The sequence below is a fragment of the Podarcis bocagei genome (genome assembly GCF_964188305.1).
Source record: "Podarcis bocagei genome assembly, chromosome: 3".
In the NCBI taxonomy this organism is placed as follows: Eukaryota; Metazoa; Chordata; class Lepidosauria; order Squamata; family Lacertidae; genus Podarcis; species Podarcis bocagei.
The window spans coordinates 49348859-49370483 of record NC_138127.1 but is presented as its reverse complement, the minus strand read 5'-3'; the positions used below and the strand labels follow the sequence as shown (position 1 = coordinate 49370483).

Here is a 21625-nt window from a genome sequence, read left to right as displayed (position 1 = left end):
GAAGAGAATGTGTAACTATTTGTTGATAACAACCACTGAGTATTCTCTGTGGGTTGATGAAAGATACTCTTGCTCAGAGAAGGAAAGAAAGAATCTGATTTAGGATCTTCTAACTGAGGTGCCCAAGTCCATATTGGCTCTCTGTCAACACTTTCACTCTGTTGAAGAGGGAGTACCATGTTTCTGATATGATCAAGAGGGATAGTTGGTATTTCTCTTTGGTTACTACTCTCAATTAGCAAACTTTTAGAATGCCCTGAAACATTATTAAAGATGGAGTACTTCAAGGAAGAATTCTCGTCTATGTTTACTTGTTCTATAAAAGGACCCAAGATATTCACTTGAGATATTGACTGCTCCTCAGGAGCAGATGATGTGACCTCTGGTGTTGTTGGGATAAAATAATTGGGTGCATTTTTTCTCTCTGGACTTTGTTCAATTGATGCAGATTTACTGGCATGAAGAGGCCTCTGCTTCACAGGCCATACTATTGGAGTTGAAATAATTCCTATGTTTTTGACGCCTCTGATCTTAGAATCTCCCTGCCCTTGTAGTATTGGATGAGAGGAATCAGCTGAACTTCTCTTGACTCTGAAGACCACTGTAGCAGGAGCTTTCATTGCCTGCAGGTCTATATATAGTAAGCCATAAGGTTAAAAGATCAGAAGTGTTACTTATGAAAATGAATTACCTCTCCCTCAGATCAGGCTTAGAGACTGAGTATACAGAGGAATTGTCTCAATTTAGTAGGAACTGCACTGATATATACCAACTTTGAGTCTCCTCTGATATTCAGAGACATAAAAAACATAAAAGGGGTATTGAGTAGTTACTCTGCTCACTGTAAACATCAGCAATTCTCACTGACCTAAATCATTCAGTAACATTCATAACTTGGCCCTATGGTTTTTTAAGGATGAGTTATAAACAACCATCACCTGCATAAGAATAGCTGTATTCTAACAAATATACATTCGTTAAAAACATAAAATCAAATTAAAACAGATTTTTTGCATAGGTTTATGAGGTTTCATGAGGGGGGAAGTACTGGACAGTTCATTATCACAATCTACTTGATAGAAATGTTAGAATTAAAATTTTAGATAGAAATGTTAGAATTAAAAAGCAACAAGCATTCCACTGTTCGACAGTGGAATTTGCTGCCAAGGAGTGTGGTGGAGTCTCCTTCTTTGGAGGTCTTTAAGCAGAGGCTTGACAACCATATGTCAGGAGTGCTCTGATGGTGTTTCCTGCTTGGCAGGGGGTTGGACTCGATGGCCCTTGTGGTCTCTTCCAACTCTATGATTCTATGATTTATCATCTGCTATCTCCTGATAATTTTTGTCTCCTCAGAACTGTTCAAGAAGTAGCATTTTAAAGGCAGCCCTTAGTAGTCTTTCATCATGAAATGACCATGCCTGATTTGATATCCTTGACCTTTATAAAGTTTGAGCACCCATTTTAGTTGATTTTCATCTAGTATTACTTTGCATTAATACGTTGGCATGTTTTTGTCATGCAACCTTTTTTACTGCCTCACCCATAGTTTTCTATGCTACGTTTTGGTCCTTATTGCATATTTCAGGTGTAAAGCCCACTGGCAGTCTCCAGCTCATGCTCTATCCTGGTTCTTCTAGGGCTCAGCCTTCCACTTATTTCAACCCCTTGTCTTTCTCTAAATTTAGATTCTATCCCATCTTTTCTGACAGCTGAGAAATCCCTTCTAGCATATAACAATGAAAAAGAGGCAACCCCTGATCATACTAATCTTTAAAAGGTGTGGCCTCTTGTAAAATGGGCTTTGCTTTTATGCTGATTTATGTTGTTTTTACATATTTATTCCTAAATTGTCTTGCATTTTGTTACTGCTATTTTTATTTTTTTTACCTACAAAGCAGTATGAAATGGTATAAAAGTATTAGTTGCTCTTTCTTTATCTTAGAATGCTGCATACTCTGGATTTAGGACCTAGTTCACCAGTGCCACTTGACTCTTGGCCACAGTTCACATTTAGACTCCTAAGATATGTGACATTTTCCATGCCTGTTGTACAAGTGAAATGATTCAAAAGAAAAGCAATGATTGTTCCGAGGGGATTTGCTTTGCTCCTAGTGCTTCTGCTTGAGTTAATGAACCTCACAAGCAGATCTGAACTGTTTCAACCCTTCAGTAACCATAAATGAAGCCCTTATGAGCAAAGTATGAAAGTGGCAGGATCTAATGTTGTAGGAGAGGACGCCAACTCACACTATGGGACTTCACCTTCCTCTTCACTCTGCTGGAGCTCTATATGTGCCCCTCAGAATCTGGTCTGGAGGATTTCCTAACCACCCAAAGCAGATTTTGAGGGTGCCCAGAGGGCTGCAGGGGAGAAGAGAGGAATGTGAAGTCCTCTTGTTTGAGCATAAGTCCATTCCACTCTTGCACTGACAGCACTAGATGCAAGTCACTGATCTTGACATGTAGCATTTGAAAATCAAGGGAACAACATGTTATAAATGTCTGAAATAGGAAATATATATACAGGAAATATGTTTAATTCCCCTTCTCCCACATTTTCACTAATTTGACACAAAGCAAATTCAGCAGTGCTTGATATAGCAGAATCAACCAGGATCCTTTATATAAGATCTGACATATACAAGTATACTTAAAAGGCAATAAAATGTCTTACAGTGGAATCCTATACAAAAGTAAGTCCCACTGAGTTCAGTGGAGCTCACTCCAGACAAGTGGGTATAGGATTGCAGCTTCAGTCACATAACAAATGAAACGTAACATTGAATTTCTTACCATAGTTTTGGTTATCAGTTCTATTAGTATCAGGCATGTTAGTGGTAACAGTGGGTGATGGAGTGGTGGAATTTACAGTAGCTGGTAACAAAGATGAGAAAGAAGTGAACTTGTATGGAACATGAATGTTAATGAGGTCATGGAATAATGCATGAAAACACAAACAGGGAATGGAGGGAATTGCTTCTTTAACTACTGAATAAGCTACACAATTCTCTCTCTCTCTCATACACATGCACACATTTTGTTCAAAGTATAAATGAATTAAAGAGTCAGTATGGTTTCCTGATTAATGTGTCAGACTTGGGTTTATATACCAACTCAACCATGTATTTTCCAGATAATCTTGAACAACTTTCATTTGCTCACCTGCAAAATGGAAGTAACATAGATCTATCCCAAAGAGTTTTGTAAGGATGAATGAGATGAAGCCATAGGTAAAGGTAAAGGTACCCCTGCCCGTAGGTGCAGGTAAGTAGGTGGCTATAAATTCCACACCCCAGTCTTAAACAGATTTACATTAGAAGTGTGTTAAGGCTCAGGATGTAAACAGACACAATAACCAAGTGAACACCAGATCTGTCTTTTGCAAAATGTCATTTGCTGAAATAACAGCTGCAATATCAGCCCTTCTGTGGGTACACAAATTCTGAATCATCCTCTCTTAAGGCCTTTAAACAAGAACACTTGTTTACAAACAGCATAAAAATAGCCTCTACAGGGCATCCATGTAAGGATCTAATTAAATCTTCTAAGGTCTGGATAAAGAACAGAATTAAAATCGTAAATGGATATATTTGAAAAGGATACATTTTCAAAGTGTTGCTTAGGATTTCAGCTGTCTAATTCCCAATGGCATTCAGAAAAGCACCACACATAAAGATTCAAAGGTTACCACAAAGGAAACATTCAAAAAGTGATGCATTTTTGAGCCAACAGAAAGAAGAATATTCATAATAGCTTGTCATTTTGAAACACTGGAACACAGAAACATTTTCATCAAAGCAACTAAAGACAGTACTACTTAAAAGAATTTTTTTGGGTGTGTGTGAAATATTCTTAAAATTCAACTCAATCCAGTACCTGAAAGTAATTCAAACCCAGTAACTTCAAATGAAAAAGGTGGAGATGGGGTGAAGATAAAGGAAGAAATGAAGCTAGCCCTCCTTTCTATAGAATCTGTTAGGTTTTAGAATAAAAAGATTTTATAGAAAGGGTGTTATCAAGTGAGTTGTTACATTCCTTTCACATATCCTATGTCCCTTATAGTCATTTTTCTGTTATGACTGTTTCTTCTCTCTGGTTACATTCCATTTTGGCCTTAGCCTTTTAACCTATAAATGTTTAATTAAAAACAAGCAAACAAAATATGGAGATATATTCCAAGTATACAAAATACTGTTAGGTTCTTACCTTGGCACAGGCTTCCCAGGTTTGCACAGCTAGTAGGTTCAATTGTAGGTAGGGGAATGAGATATGAACCTTTTTCAAAAGGGAAAAAAGAGGCACTATAAGCAATAATTGTCTGTTATTGTGGCACTTTCCCTATGAAGAAAGGTAGAGGGTGTTTACACATTTAATTAAGAAAAAAAGTGAGTAGGTAGATTTATTTTATTTTGTGAAATTATATACTGCCCTATACCCACATTTCAGGGCGGTTCACAGAATAAAATCAGAACATAAAACCACAAATTAAACCACAATGTAAATTATGAAGAATATGGGAAACATTGGACTGAAATATTTCTCTTCCTCTCCCATAATAGACTCACTTAATGAAAAGGATCGCCAGAAGTTTTAGATCACACAAAAGGAAACAGTATTTCTGGAAAGTCAGTGTAGCTTAAAATGTCCTAGTGGTTAGCCTAGGTTCATCATAACTCAGACATGAAGCTCAGTAGGTGACCTTAGACCAGACACAAATTTACTCAACAGTGTTGTTGTGAATATATAATGGGGGAGGCAACAGTCACATACAGTCACCCATCAGAGGCGTGGAGGGGGTGATCCTAACAAAGGAAAGAAAAATAGAAAATCATTTTTCCATAGCCTCACCCTTCTAGAACATCCCCTTCCTCAGTGCTATATAGTACAAAAGAGCCTAGGTGTGTGGATGACTGCCTTTAATATAAGTGCTTCACTGAGAAATAGCAGAAGTAGTTTCTGAATAGTGGAAAAGGGCATCCCCATTTCTCCACCCTGAAACTTCCCTGTATAGCATGAGTTATTTTACGTCATGGCACACATGACACTCCACTCCTAATGCTACGCCTACAGGATGGAAAACCATTCTCTCTGCTCAGTTCAGAATGGGGTTGGGAGAAAATATGTATTTTTCCAATCCCAACCCACCAAAACCCATTCCAATATGTCTCCCAAATCTGCTTCTTATTAAAAAAAATGGGAACCATGAGCACTATTATCCTCATGGCTCTTAATGCTACAACACTGCTGCTGCTGCTGCATCAGCAGCATCTCAGGCTAGTAGAGGTCCAAATGCCACACCTCCCAATGATTGTTACTACTGCTATCAAGTAAGTCTGTATAGCGCAGGAAATTGAGGGGTACTAGAGAGAGTTTGTGAAAGGTCCTGAATTTCAGTGAAATTTGGGCTCATTCTAGAATAGATTTAGGAAGTGAGCCCTTGAGTCCCCTTTTCATATTTCTGAATCCCCTACTCTGAGCCTTGATGTCATCACTAATTAGCTAAAGGTACCCCTGACCGTTAGGTCCAGTTGCGGACAACTCTGGGGTTGCGCACTCATCTCGCTCTATAGGCCGAGGGACCCGGAGTTTGTCCGCAGGCAGCTTCCAGGTCATTTGGTCAGCATGACTAAGCAGCTTCCGGCAAACCAGAGCAGCGCACAGAAACACCATTCAGTTTCCCGCTAGAGCGATACCTATTGATCTACTTGCACTTTGACATGCTTTCGAACTGCTAGGTTGGCAGGAGCTGGGACCGAGCAATGGGAGCTCACCCCATCGCGGGGATTCGAACAGCCGACCCTTCTGATCGGCAAGCCCTAGGCTAATTACAACTCCTCTGAAATTCTTTTGAGGGGGAGTCTAAACACTACCTGAATGGCCCTACCATTAGGCAGAGTGACTGCCTCAGGCAAAATATGACAAGGGACACAGAGTAACTGCAAGGTGTGGAAGGACATTGCTGTTTGCATCACATGGCCCACTCCTGCACCATCTATACAAGGCTGCTGTACTCAAGTGTGATGGAGGACACTGTCCATCACCATGGTCAAAATAATATTGAACTGCCAGTCCAGTGAGCTTCTTCTATGGATCCCCCTCTTGCCCTTTGCCTTAAGAAGCAAAATGTCTTGAACAACGCCTGCCTAAGGAACACAGTCTTGGAGAATTCATGTCTAGTTTTCTCACTTGTAGGGTACTAACAAGTTATTTTTAGGTCAGTGAATAAGTCCACAAAAGCTAAACTAAAGCTACGTAAATGACTAGGAATCAATTTCAAACAGCATACTAAACCAGAAGGAGACACTGTTCTCTCAGGAGGATTATATTTGTCAATATGTTAATACGCATTAAGTCCATTAACCAGGAAAATCAGCAACTGTTTGAGGAAATAAAAGCTGTTTGCTGATGAGTGAGATAATAGCAGTGACATTTATATGCAAATAGGAAGGTCCCTTTATTGTCTGTCATATCATTGCAATGAATGGCACGGGATGGCTGTCTTTCTATAACCTTCTCAACAAAATGAATAATCAATACAGACCATCACTGTAACGCTGTTAATATTTAATTTCTGATCTATTACATATGTTATCACCAGGGCTTTTTTCAGCCAAAACTCAATGGAACTCAGTTCCAGCATTTCTCAAGTGGGCGCCATTGCCATTCTAAGAGAACAAGGGAGGTGTTCATGGTGAGTTCCAGCACCTCTTTTTCTAGAAAAGTAGCCATGGTTATCACTTTTGTTCCAAAGGGCACTTTTAAAATACATTATTAAATTTCCCCAACAAGATAAAGGGGGCATCCCTTGTGCATCTTCTCTAGTTAAGGCTCAGCCTTTTATTAGTAACTGTGCACAGGAAATTCATTTTGAAATGCAATAATGGAATCATGGCCATTTCTGTATTAATGAGGGTATTTTCTTAGAGAAATTATGTCAGGTTGAAATGGAATGGGATGTGCCATCACCACCAGCTTCCCATGGCTCACTCTGATCACAATCTGTAGACGGAGAGTAGAAGACACCAAACTGATGCAATCAATTCTAAATCATTTGCAAAAGAACTGTGTGCAGGTATATGGAGCCAATTCATATCTCAGCTTATCATGTCACAATTTCATCATCTAACCCAGTGCGGATACAAGGGATATCCGAAATGTATATTCACCAAAAAATGTTATGTGAGAAATATATTTCACATACAATTGGGTTGCTGGCTTTTCTATTCCTATGATATCCTTCTACAACTTCTATTAAGTCAATTTTAGACATCTTAAATAATTTTATATTGGCTGCTATCTTCATCTCCCCATTCTTCAGAATCATCTTTCTACTTCTTAGTAAAGGTACTAAAATAATGTGTTATCAGTTCAGATTCTTACATGGGTGCTTTGTCGCTCATTCTTCTTTATTATGAAAACTATTTTAATATGCTACCATCACCCGTCTTCTATTAAAACCCACTGCTAAGTCATTTCATGGCAAATGTTAGCTTTTGAAATGAATAAATAAGACTCTGTTATGAGCCAGAAATAGGGTTGCAATTAAACATTAGAAATATTTGAATTAAGGGTTATAGCCAATACTAGTCCTATGCAGAATAAATCCACTGAAATTAATGGCCATGATTATCTTCAAGTATAGAATTAATAATAATAATAATAATAAAATTGTACTATTCCTGCATAGCATGGAAGTTGGACTAGATTACCCTTGGAGTATCTTCCAACTCTACTATTCTATTATTCTATATAATTCCATGCCCTGTTCTGATCAACTCTCCAGCATTTTAGCACTGTTAGGTTCTCATACAGATACTATACTTTACCCCACATTCATCTGTCTAGAGCTAGATATCTTTTTAACCCCTTCCCTTTGTACACACATCTGTCTTGTAATCTCACAGCTAAATATCAAAAAAGGAATCCCTTTTCTTGCAGATTCCAACACAGTTGGCAGTGTTTATAGGGAACACAAGTTTATCAGCTCAAGCATACTGCTATTTTATTGTAAATAAAAACAACAGTGAAATTTATCATCTGACTGACAGAGAAAAGATTTGAGACTGGGCTGGGCAGGGGTGGGAGCGAACAAGCTTCATGCCCCTTCTGTGTTTGATGGTGCAATTATGGAAAAGAAAGTTCCCTCAATTGTAACTAAAACTGAAATAAAACTGCACTTTAGGGTTGAACAAAACATGTGGTGTAACTGTATGTACTTCAAACATGCTCATTCACATAGCAGTATTACACAAAAAGGAATATACCAGGGAGGAGAGTGAAACATTTCCTTGTCTGCAGTCCATATGACTGCAGTCCATTCCCCCCTTCCCAATATCAAAGTCAGGTTGAGAAAAATCGATTAAAGGCTACAGCAAAACCGATTAAAGGCTACCTTTGCTCCCCTCCTCTATGCACTCATTTGGGTGTAAAAAATAGACCCCCATTCATGCTTTTTATGTGAATGGGGAAAGTACATGTTAAAGATGCGCACAACTGCTCTGTTGCGTAAAGTCACAATGCTTTGGTTGTGACTCCCCTCCATGCTTGCTAAGATTTTTTTTATTACAGTTAAGATCCCACCTTTCCTCCAAGGAGTTCAGTGAGCTGTACATGGTACTCCCTCTCCCCACGTTATCCTCAGAACAACCTTGTGAGATCAATTAGACTGAGAGGTGGTGACTGGCCCAATATCATCTAGTGAGTTTTATAGCTGAGTGGGATTTGAATCCTGGTCTCCCAGGTCCTAGTCTGACACTCTAGCCACTATACCTCACTTTCAGACCTTTGTTTTTCTTTATTATATCTTGTTCAGTTTAAGGACATGCGTCTAGGGAGAGAGATTAGAGAATGGTTGGCATCCTTCTGTCTCGAGACAATGGAGTGTGCCTCTGAGGGTGACGTCAAACTGCTGTGTTAGCAGCACTGAAGTGACCTCCCCGGGGTGCAAGCCCGGGCAATTTGTATGGACATCCAGGGCTGCCCAGATGACGAGACTGCCCCATTTCTTTTCCTAAAGATATCTCATAAGGCAGTGGAGGTTTAGGATCAGACTTTTCCTTCTACTGGATAGGCTACCTTCCGAAGTTAATAAAACCCATCTGCCCCTCACTTCCACCTACAGCACATGCAGAAACTGCCTTCTTGGACCAATGGACCACCTATTGGTCTTATCCGCTCAATCCACTGGATCCTGCCTTTGCGTGCATCCCTAACTCACCAAGGGTTTAAGACCCATTGGCTACTCTCACCTGGTTTAGCCAGCCAATTGAAGCTGCTCCTGTGGTGCGGCCGCTGTCATATGCTGACAGCTTCTAGGAGCCACAAGTGAGAAATGAGTGCAGGATAGGGGCCAAAGGTGGACAAACTACATGACATGTCCCACACCAAAGGTAATACAATTATTCAGTCTGGCTTGTATAATACAGTCAAATGAACACTATCATTTAGCAAATCTTGCTAGCCATCTTTTAAAATGCCTGAGCTCAAATCTAGACATCACAATGTGACTCTGAATGCACCAAAAGAACAAACATACCCAGAAGCAAAATACATATTTTATGAGATGAGTTGACAAGCCTAGGAAAGGTGAGGTTTCCCTCTGGGAAACCAAGCTCACTTTCATCACAAACACAGCTTCTTTCTGACATGTGACACCTTCACAGCTATGCCAGAGGAAAAATGAAATAAAAGATGCTTACCACAACTCAGGTTGTTCTCTGCTTTTAATGATGATGTTGGGATGCTCCAAAAGTCATTTTCCCAGTCTACAATGTTGCCCTTGACATCGCAGCTGAGGTTAAAGAGTATCTGGGAGCTCATTGTAAAATTCCAAAGCCGGAAGTTGTAAATATCCCCATTGAGAGGATTTATATCATTTCTATTAGAGCCCAGAACCAACTTCCCATTACCAGGAATGACCTTCCCATTAGTATTTGAACAGGATACTGTTCTGTACGTGTGTTTGACACTGATGCCTACAGTGCCTGAGAAGCTATCCCATATAATGCAAAGCTGCTCAAATGTTTCTGTGAAGAAGTATCTATCAGGATTGGTGTCAAGTGGATCATCTAAAATACATTCGATGCCTGAGATAGATATGAAGTGGCCATTTTTTGTCCTCCCCAAACCAAGGAATTCTGTAGAAGAGTCACCATAGGAAAAAACCTTCCATTCACTGCTTTCACTGCTGTTCTCTTTTGCTTCAAAGCACAGCGTGAACTGATTCAGTTCTGGTACTTGGATGGAATTTGCCACAGACACAGAATCAACATCCAGGGCTTGTGGGATGATAACTTTTTGATTCCTCAAAGACACAGCAACTAGAAAATGACAAGAAAATTTGCTTCATTTACTATTATTGAAGCTCATGTTGACACATTTTCTCTTATTATAAATAACCAGCAAATGCATCAGATTAGAAGCATATTCAAAGTAATTTCAACAGCTACTATAATCAGCTACTAGGATATCTTAAATTGTGAATATAACATGGTAATTGGCTCCTATTCCTACAAAATTGCTAACCAATCATTTGCAAAACTACTTAGTATTTTTACCTGTTTATATTAGATCTGTGGTTCTTACAGAGGGGCAATTTGACAATGTTTAGACCAAGTTAATGGCCTTTTAGGCTTCCTCTACGTGAATAGGAGCTCAGTTTTTGAATAATAATAATTATATGTCATGGTGGGGGCATCAGGATTTTAGAGATGCTTAGGTGGGGCAGGGCCAAAAAAAGGTTGGGAACCACTATATTATACAATGAAGTAGACCAGTAACATGAAACAAGTTTTTGTTTTTCCTGAGTACTATTCCTGAAGGTTTGTTTTGAGTAACTGCTTTACACTGAATAAATGAATGTCGTAAGTCTTTTTCAGAGTGTGCAGAGAGCTTTTAGCGAGTTAATTTGAAAATAAAAGGCCTTTGTTTCCAAACTTTAGAATTTAAGTTGAATAAATCTGTTCACATTTCCTTAAAAACAAACATGCCATGTATTCTACATTCACAGGTCTTTGCATCTTTACTTAGAGGAGTAGCAACACCCAATCAATCCCTCACCATGTGGTCTGTAGGCTGCTACTCTGGGCAGAATGAGGGCAAGGGGAAGTCCAGTTCTCCAGGACTGGTTTGAGCTCTACTGCCTATAGCTGTATGATGTCTTTCCAGAACAGAACAATGACCTCAGCGCTGTGAACAAGGATGGCAGTTTAAATTATGAGCTGTAGAACTAGAAGGTAAATGGTGAAGGAATCTCCTCTCACTCATCTACCATGCTGAAGGGCATTTTGTTAGTATAGTTGCCCACTAGGTTAAACACTCAAGGTCTGTATTGTTTCAGGAGTCCGGAAAAAAAGAACACTACACTTAGTATATTTGTAACAAATCTGAATAACTCTGTTCTATAACAGTGGCAACCTGGTGCTAACAGTGAGTTGCAACAATAGCTCACCAAGAGAGAAAGGGCAAAAATTGCATCACCAAGCAGGCAAGCAGACCAGTGCCAGTATTAAGAGCAGGGTTTCCTCTTGTTTGCCTAATATGTCAGTATCTTAATCTGTTGGTACTTCTTCTATTGGCTACCATGCACAGACAGAATATATAAATTGCTATGCAGATATAAAAATATATATTTAAAAGTAGTTAATTCTGTTAATCACTAGCATTTCTGCCCATATTTCAATATAGTATTTTTATTTCAAATGTTCTGAGAAAGGACCGTATTCCAACTTACCTTGAAAAACTGCAAAGGACAATGAAATGGAAGCTAACAGGTACAAGTTTAGGAGGTTTGCAGTGTAAACATGCATGTCTATACAGAAGCAAGTTCCACTGAGCTCAATGGGCTTGCTTCCAAGTAAGGAACGCAATTACTTTAATAGTCTCACAATTGCCTTTCACCCTTAGCTCTCAACAGTTTGCAATCCTCCTATTCCCAAATGCTAACTTCCCACTACTTCTAACGTACTCTGTAATGGGGAACTCTGTAATGGGCTTAGTGCTAGAACACATGTTCTGCATGGAAATACACATGTTCTGCATGGAAATGGCCCCAGGTGTAATCCCTGCCATCTGCAGGCAGGGCTGGGAAACCATGCCTGAAACCTATCTAGCATAGCCAATACTGACCTAGATGTAGCAAGGTGTAACTTGCATAATGAAGCATCGTGGGATTGTCCAGAGTTCATTATGCCTTCCTATGGGGTTTAAGGAAAACATTTCAGTTTTTACTGTTTTGCATTAGGTCAAGACTGGGAGGGGGGGGGCTTCTTAAAAGACAGATACATTAGTTTCCCACAGCTACTTTTAACATAAAAACAGGACAATCTTTTTAGTAGAGAATGCTTGCAAAATCACTAACACTGCAACCCTATGCACACTTATATGGCAGTAAACTCCGCAGGAGGAGGGGGTTAGGATAAGGTGCAGGCAGCTCTCTGCTCCACAACGTGTCAAAATTGTACTTCTAGGTTTCAGCACAGATGTGCATCTTCAAGTCCAAACCTCAAAGGCACACTTCCAACATAAATTCTGAGGGTTTACAGGCAGAGACAAGAAAGAAATTTTAAAATGTCTTACATACACCTACCTCGGGTATAGCTGGCATTGAAACCTTTTTTTTGGATACTGAAGTCACTTGTAAAAGTTACAATCATTTCATTTCCAGTTGAGTTAAATGATAAACCTTTGGCAGTGACACCACAAACTTTTTTGTCTCCTATTGTTAAAAAGTCATAAATGCAGTTGGGAGCTTCTTCAATCTCAAAATCAACAAATGTTATCTGAATGATGAATCCAGAAGGAGCCCTGATGGTCCACTTGCATGCTTGACTGTTAGGGTAGACACTAGGGAAGCAGGGGGAGGTAAAAATTCCTGTAGGGCTGGACAGCACCATACGACACTCAGAACACCCGAGAGCTATGGACGAAACAAAAGAGAAAGATGTAAGATGTAAGATACAATTTAAGGACAGGAGAATTTAAGGTGCGTACCTTTGAATGATTACTAGGCAGCATGTTCCACTACATTTTGCTAACATAAATTGGTCCGCTTTACATAAAAACCTTCATACATAGAAGCTGCTTCTTGGATGTATGCAGTTCCACACACTACTAGGCTGCACATGAATGGCACAAACCAGAGTAGACAATTTTAAAGGGGATTTGAATCATCAATAGAAAACTTGATTTAAATCATTTTCAATAAAATATTCTTTTTTTTGTACCTCGATCATTTTAAGAAAAAGCATGCTTGTCAACTGGTTTATTTCCATTTTTATAACCAGTTCCCATTTCTTTTCTTATACCCTGTTTTTGTATTTCAAAAGCCCCATCAAAGTGCCAACAACAAAAAGAGAGCATCATGTTAAAGGAAAGCTTGTTTAAGATTTAAAAATTTTGGCACTAACAAAATCAATATATATTAAAAATGCAGGTAACAGCCACCATGTAATATATTCAGCCTCACAATAATCTCAAAACAACTCATCCTGGCTTGTTGAAACAAATGCATTAGCGAAGTGAACCAAACTAAGTGCCCTGAGGAGGGCTTTGCACAGTCTTGATGTCATGATGGAGAAGGGCCTGTCCGCCATATGCGCATATCCAACAGCAGAATGAACAGAGCAGGGAATCTGACGTGTGATGTGTTTATGAAACATATATTCCGTCCTTCCTCCAAAGAAGCCCAGGGCAGAATGTTGATCTTAACATTCTTCTCTGGTTTGAGAAGAAGGCTGCTGTTGAGGTATTCTAGTTCTAGGCTATTTAGAGCTTTAAAGGGAGGTGGGGCAGGGAAACACAGCACTTTGAACTGAGATTTCAAAGATTGGCAAGATAATGTATGTGTTTATATGCTCTAACCTGCAGGTGCAAGATAACCTGGCAACTGAATTTCAAACCAATTGTAGTTTTCAAATGGTTTTCTAAGTCAGCTCCACACAGTGTGTTATAGCACTGTAACATGGAGTGCATCACAGTACTCTAACTAAATAGAGCCATCGTAATCCAAAGCCTTTAGTCATGCAAGCCACATATCTTTTGGCCTACATAATTATTTCTGTTTAGAGACAAGAGAGTAATTGTGAAATTAATCAATTCTGCTTGGGTCTCTAGACACATGCAAGTTCCTCAAGCAGACAATGGAACTAGTTTCATAAGCCCAAGAGACTTCTGGTTTTTCTTCTTCTCTAAGAGAAGACCCTCACCAAATGCCCCATGGCAAGCTGGTTTTGAAAGCAAGGGGCATTCCAAAAGTGGTTTGACTTGTGGCATGTTGATTAACTGCTCAAAGACAAAATGAAAAAAATGACAGTGCTCTAAAGGAGTCCCTTCTGTGAACTGAAGCAACCCTTGGGATCTTAAGTGCTTAAACCTCTCCAGAGGTAAAGCTGACATTAACAAGACAGAAAACAAAGGGGCTCATTCACTAAAACTTTGGTGCAGCTCAGCAGCTGAGCCATATCTCCTTGTTGGAAGAACGTCCAGCAAGTTGGATGCAGATAGTTAAATTACGGCATTAGAAGTAGTGATGGCTTTGGGTGGCTTTAAAATGGATTTAGACAAATTCATGGAGAAAAAGGCTTTTTAACGGCTGCTAACCAAGATGACCATGTTGTACCTCCACTATCAGAAGCAGTATGCCTCTGAAGACCATTTCCTGGAGATCACAAGTGCACTTGTGCTCAGGCCGTGCTTCCCACAGGCATCTGGCTGGTCACTGTGAACATTCTGGACTAAATGGGCCTTGGCCTGATCTAGCACGTTGTCCCTTGTGTTCTTAATGTCTTATGGCTCCCTTTGCAATAGTATTGGAAAACTCCACGTGTCTAATTTTACATTCTGCATAGCATGTAGCAAAGAAAACATGATTCGCCTCTATGTGGTATTTCCAAGGAAATGCGTTTAAAGTAGAGTGCCAAGCAACTAAACAACATAGTATTTCACCAATAGATAAAGTTGAGTGAAAGTGTTTAATTTTGTGGAAATGTTTAACTCTCTCTCTCTCTCTCTCTCTCTCTCTCCCCACGCACACACCAGAGGGATAGAATATGCTAATGTTAAATAGTTCAATGTTAAATAGTTACAACATACACACCCACCCATGTACCAATGTCATGGAATAAGTGTTTAGCTCAAATTTTTTGACAAGGAACTTTCTATTTTTTACATACTAACTTTTTGGCATAGTCTCCACCTTAAGTAGCAAACATTCTGTTTTCAAACATTTGACCACAGTGAAGAATAAATATGTAAATGTGTGTAAACAACACAGCAGAGAAATAGATTGTAATCTTTGATCGAGCAAGCTTGGAGCTGTGCATACTGAAGAAACAAGTGAAATTTTGCAAGGGTTTCTGAGATGGAAACACATTCTGAACAAATTCATTACATTCATGGTCAAAAAACCATATGAGAACAGACTTCAGAGTGTGACTTTCAACTCCCACCCCCCTTTTTTTCCATCACTACTGGTTAGTATTAAGCCAGATTTTCCAGAGATGGAAAACCTTAAAAGTTAGGCCCTAATTACACACACACACACACACACAAAGAGCATTCTACTGATTTTGGTGGAATTGTGCATGAATGTATTGTTCTAAGTATACATCTCTACTAAACTGAATGCTTGCAGAAGGGTAACACGTCGTCCTGCTTCTGAAAGATTTTACATTTGCCTTAAAGTTGGTTTACAACTTTACAAATTACAACACTATGATTTCTCACTTTCTTCAGACCCTTTTCCAAAGTCAGCAGGGAAAATGATGCTTCAGTCTAGGGGGGGAAATCTGCTTCTGCCTTGGGATCACGAACAGTGGACCCTGAAGAGAGGCAGGAGAGGAGCAGCAGCTGGGACAAGTGCAGAGCAGGTAAAAAATGCTCTGCTTTTGGTGCTGTCCTCCTTAAAAGGAGTGAATATAGAGTTCAGGAAGTTAGAAATCCTACAAAGGGCAGACTCCTCCAGTACTCAGGACGTACTATCATCCCTCTGACCAAAAATGCCCAATCAATCTTGAGTTGGAGGAAGAAACCAAAGAGTCACCTTAAGGAGGAAGTGCTATAATAATGAGTGGTTTCAATTACCATCATACAGACTAGGTGCATGTGTACACAACGCCCTAAATAATGGTTCATTTGAACAGCTGCTCATGGAACCAACCAGAGTGGCACCCCAGACCTGGTGCACAGTGTTAAGTGTTGTTGAACTGATTAAGAACAGTAAACATTGAGCTACAAAATGCAACATATGTCTTATGGACAATTCCCGAGAAAGTTTGACAGTGTCACATTTGACTTCAATAGAAGAAACTTCCAAAAATGAGGGGCTGGTTAAAAAAAAAGTTGAAAGGAAAACGAAGAGGGTAAATTCTTTCCATAATCCTGGAAATTGTTCAAAACCACAATAATAGGAGCTCAGCTACAATGTAGGCTGAAATGCCCCCTGCAATGCAGGAATCTCAAAACACCAATTTGAAACCATACAGGACCCGGTGTATCTTTGCAAATGTGCTAGCAGTTTTATTAATGCAAGCGCAAAATATGAATCATGAAAAAATAATCTAAATTACACATCACTAAAAACATAAAGAACAAAAAAAAAAGTAAATGCATTAGAAGCAGGAAACCAACTAGGGAGGTGGTTATACCTTTGGACAACAAATGACTCAAAAGTGTGCTGAAGATGGAAAAGCGATTGCAGAGAAATTGAAGGAATTGTTTGCATCTGTCTTTCCAGCATAAGGATTCAGTATGAGAAACTAAGGCAAATTCTGGTGCCAAGAGACATTAGGTTGAGCTATTAAAAGTAAATTTCATGTCACTTTAACTTTTTAGATTTAGGTGGTGATATATGCTCTGCAGTGTAAATGCTGAAACCACAGGTCAGATGCATTTCTAAATTTAGGACTCCCAACAAGTGGATGAATAAGGGCAGCGGAAGACACACCTGCAGACAAACAAGAGAAGGAGCCAAACCACCATGATGTATGTGGCCTGGACTGACTACAGGACAAACACAACACTTCTTTTTCTATATAAGACACAAATAGAGATCACGAAAAGAAGTTACAGTGTGTCAGGCACACAGTCCAGGGCAAACCTCATCACTGCCTCATTTTTAGAACTGTGGGTGGGAGAGAAAATGCAAGACTGCAATGTGCTAATCTCCTCCTGATTTCAGAAAATGCAATGGCCATTTGGCCCAATTAAAAAAAGATGTATCCCAATTTTATTCTAGGGCAGTAATCCTATGTGTGCCAGTCAGTAATTATGGTGCAATGCCTTGTCTCCACAGAATAATAATAATAATAAATTTCATTTATACCCCACCCTCACCAGCCAAGACCGGGCTCAGGGCGGCTAACAACCAATATAAAACAAATTGACTGAAATACAACTTAAAAACAAGATTAAAATACAGCATTAAAACATTAAAATGCAGCCTCATTTCAATGGAAATGACAAAGGCAACCTCACCAAAGTTCACCTTTTATTAGGCAGGTGAATAGCCATTTGAGCACAGGCGAGTGCTTAGCCTCCCAAAACTTAATGGTAAAAAAAATCTGAAGGCACATGAATAAGATGAGTTGGGCAGGGGGGAGCTCTTGAAAAAACAAAACAAAACTCTTCCTAACACTTTTTGGAGGAAGAAGGTTTAAATTAGGCTAAATGGGGAGAAGTGAATAGACACTGAGTATATTACTTTTAAAAAAAAAGATTTGTGAAGCAGTAAGCAGTGTGTACATGTTGCTACTTCTTTTACATATTTACATAAGAACAAAGTGTGAAGAGGTTAGGAGATTAGTGGAAACCTTTGCTGTTCAGGAAACTAAACAGATGAGTTTGTTTTTAAGTGTGCCTACAACCACCAAGTACATTCACATTTTATAATTCAGAAAACTGCAAAGAAGTCACAAACTACATGACAGAAAATATTCAGTTGACGCCCATGGTATTCACAAAACAATCGTAACATATAAGCCATTTTGTCAGGGACACAAATATCACTTCAGTACAAGGGAAATAAGACTGAGCTTCCTGCATTGCAAGGGGTTGGACTAAATGACCCTCGTGGTTCCTTCCAACTCTACAATTCTATTATTCTAAGATACCCCCTCAACGGAAGTGGGCTCTCAGGGAGCATGCACAACATCTGAGACATGCACAATAAATAGGTAAAAACAGTCCTTATTTTGGTAAGAATACTTAGGTTGGTTACTTCCACAAAACAGCCCCCAAAGGTACTGCTTTTCTGAAAACAGCTGGAAGATGGAGATTCCATAGAGCAGTTAAAGATAATACTATGTTATCAAGAAATGGTAGTTTCTCTTTTCTCCAACCCCTCCTCAAATTCTGCACATTTTTTTTTCTTAAAACAGGGCAACCTTTCCTATAATTGTGCCATGCTTAAATAATCCAGTGGCAAAGTAAGAATGAAATCATTCCATGCCATTAAAACCATATTTCCCATAAACCTACCAATACATAAATGAATAAGCACAAGTTACAAACAAGATTCCACTGATACCATGAGCGGTAAGAAAATAATTTTCTACCTCTCTGTACTATTCCAACTTCAAACACTGCCACTTTTCTATTTATTTATCTTGGGCGAATTTCAATTTGTCCTACCAGCGCTGTTGTGCTAGTTGAGGCACCCACTAACCAACGAGAAGGGGAGGCAATTTTTGCTGAATTTCCTTGCCCACCTTGCAGCCCCTTCTCCCCTTCCGTTAGCAGATGCCTCACGCTGAATCAAAAGGCCTTCCACTTGTACATGAGCACCAATTGGACACACAGCCCCCTAGATGCACTTTTATAAGCTTTTAAATCTTAGTTTAAGCATCATTTGCATTATGAGTTGCTACCCTTCACCTTATCTGCAAAATAATACTCCCATAACCAGGGAGCATATGAAGCCTTCCTATCTTAGACCAGAAATAGTGCACAAGCCTACCAAAATCTTTTATAATTCGATGAAAGACAGGATTGTGCTCTCATACAAATTACGCAACCACTGGGTTTTGGCCACTAATGCCAGATAACAAAGAAAGCATTATATCTCCAGCCCTATCAGCTTGCTTTACGTCTTCATTTGTTGATACTCTGTCTCATAGAGAGAATTCGTCCTATGGTTGAACTGTTTGGTGCACATAAGAGTGAGTGAATCAGTCAAAAGACCTCCTGAGAGACTGATAGTTACGTTCTCTTATGTTTAGTATCATTGTAGATGCCACAATGAATCTTACCGTAATTTTGATTTGTATAGTGCTAACCCAAAATAAATGCTTTGCTGACAAAAAAAAAAATCTACTATTGTTAGCAGTGCAATTATGACTGGGAGAAGAAACCAAATTACAGTGTTAAAATACTGGTAATTGTCTGCTAAAATCTCCAGGCTCAATTTTCAGTGAAAAACAGAGCTTAATTGTACCAATACCATGTCATTTTTAAAGACTTAGAAGTGAGAAATGTAAATTTTACATGAAAGTAACTTGAGGCAAAAATGGGACACAGTTCTGCTTCTATTTAAAATCAACAATTCCTCCCCCCCCCCAATAATACTAGGAAGAAACTGTGCTTAGCAGACCAAAACTTGACTCAGTGTAAATGCATAAAGCCACACTTCCAGGCTCTCCAGCAGAAGGTGTGGCTCTCGAAGTGGATATGCACATAGTTATATGTGACATTTACAAAGAATACTAATGCTGTGTGTACACATTATAACTTTAAAGCACATTAGAAGCATATTATTTTACTCAGAAAGAATCCTGGGCACTGTAGTTTGTTAAGTGCTGCTGGGAACTGTAACTCTGTGAGGGGTGAACTACAGCTCCCATAATTATTTGTGGGAAAGAATGTGCTCTAAAGATACAGTGTGTACACAGCTATAGTTTTTAATCAGATCTATTTGGGAAGTTTTGTTTTCAGAGTTACTCATAACAATTTTCAAGATAATTAACACACAAATCAAATCAAATCATTTTGTCCATTTTGCCAAGTTTAATTCAAACTAGATATCACCAGTCAGCACAGCCATCTGCTTCCAGTTGTCCACCCACAGAATATAAAAAAGGAGAGGGCTTGGCTCCCAGGCAGGCTGGACCCACTAAACCCCTCATTTTTCAAATTAAGCCCAGGTTCTTTGATCCACAGAAGGAAGAAATGTTGTTACTTGCAATAGGGCAACAGACTTTTTTTTTTTTGCCTTATTAGAAAAAACTAAACACAAAAATGTCTTACCTTAAAAACAAGTGACTTGAAATTTATATACACCCTAGGTGGCCAAGGTCGGTCATACCCAGAACAGACCCACTGAATTCAATGAGCTTAAATAACTACTATGAGTTATTATTGGGTGGCTATAATTCAGCAAGTATAAGAAGAACTGAAATGGTAGCAAGAGTCAAACTGTGATGGAAATTATTGATATGACCATTAGAAGTTTTGTTTCTTACCTGTCTTGGCCCTTTCCCTCTCTTCACTACTTTTTCACACCTTCTCCATTTCATATGCCATGTTTTGTTACTGCAGCCCAGTTGGAATTTATGCAGGGTTTCAGCCTGCTCTTAATGTATTATGGAGCATAATTCACAGAAGAGCCTATACTTGGCGTCAATACTATTTTCAAACCTGAGAACAAATCATCAGAGTATATCTATATATATTTCTAGTGATTCAGACCATATTTCTGCCAGTAAATAATCACTGTGAGGAAAGTGGGTAGGCCTTTGGTTCATTTGGAATCCTGTCTCTAACCAGGAAGAACCACAAAGTTCAGCATTGGCTTTCACCTTCTTTGTGCTCTCCAGCCAAGGCTGCTTGCTGCCTCCCTTGCCTTACTTGTAAGTAGACTTCTACACAGGAGCAGATCCTTATTCACATGCAGACTATTATTCATGAGGAGATCTCTGGCTGACGGGAGGAGCCAGCTGGTCCCTGCTTTCACAGAGTCCTCTACCTCTTTTACCAGCCCTTGCACCCTTGTAATGCACTCCGCTTCTACCACTGGGATATTGGGAAAGATGTGAGGGAGCCACCAGTTCAGCATCCGCCAAAGACATCCCTACAAAGTTTCTTGAAAAATACATATACCCTATGTAGGGTACCGTGGTACCTCGGGTTACAGACGCTTCAGGTTACAGACTCAGCTAACCTGGAAATAGTACCTCGGGTTAAGAACTTTGCTTCAGGATGAGAACAGAAATCGTGTGGCGGCCATGTGGCGGCGGCAGGAGGCCCCATTAGCTAAAGTGGTACCTCAGATTAAGAACAGTTTCAGGTTAAGAACGGACCTCTGAAATGAATTAAGTTCTTAACCCGAGGTTACCACTGTATATAAAAGGGTTGCAAATGCTTGCCATGATTATAGAAGATCTATACTTGTACAAAATCCTAACAATTAACCAGTTATACCTTTAGTAAGTTCAGGAAACAGATATAAAAGGAGAAAATATTTTCAGAGCCAGGGTTGGGGCCCTGCCCTGCCTGTTTCCCCTTAGTACTTTGGTTTCATGCCAGTGAAAATTCAAGTAGAAGCTAAACACATTGACTGGCTCAATACACAATTTGTGAAGAGGTCACACTGAAAGCAAAGTTGTGGATTTCCCCCAGAGGAAGGGGTAGTGTG

The 21625-nt window shown here is 39.4% G+C and overlaps 1 protein-coding gene across 4 annotated transcripts in view; it reads right to left on the bottom strand.

The window, feature by feature from the left end:
- The window catches only part of ADGRG6 (adhesion G protein-coupled receptor G6), a 114098-nt gene that overhangs the window by 49513 nt on the left and 42960 nt on the right, over positions 1–21625 (bottom strand). For 3 of the 4 annotated variants that reach the window (XM_081186285.1, XM_081186284.1, XM_081186287.1), the window contains exons 3-6: positions 12587–12916; positions 9699–10319; positions 4207–4275; positions 2794–2874 (exon numbers count right to left, since the gene is read on the bottom strand). In XM_081186285.1, the coding sequence (XP_081042411.1) occupies positions 2794–2874; positions 4207–4275; positions 9699–10319; positions 12587–12916 (1101 nt within the window). The remainder of the gene's footprint in view (positions 1–2793; positions 2875–4206; positions 4276–9698; positions 10320–12586; positions 12917–21625) is intronic. The other variant, XM_081186286.1, reaches the window with a different exon arrangement.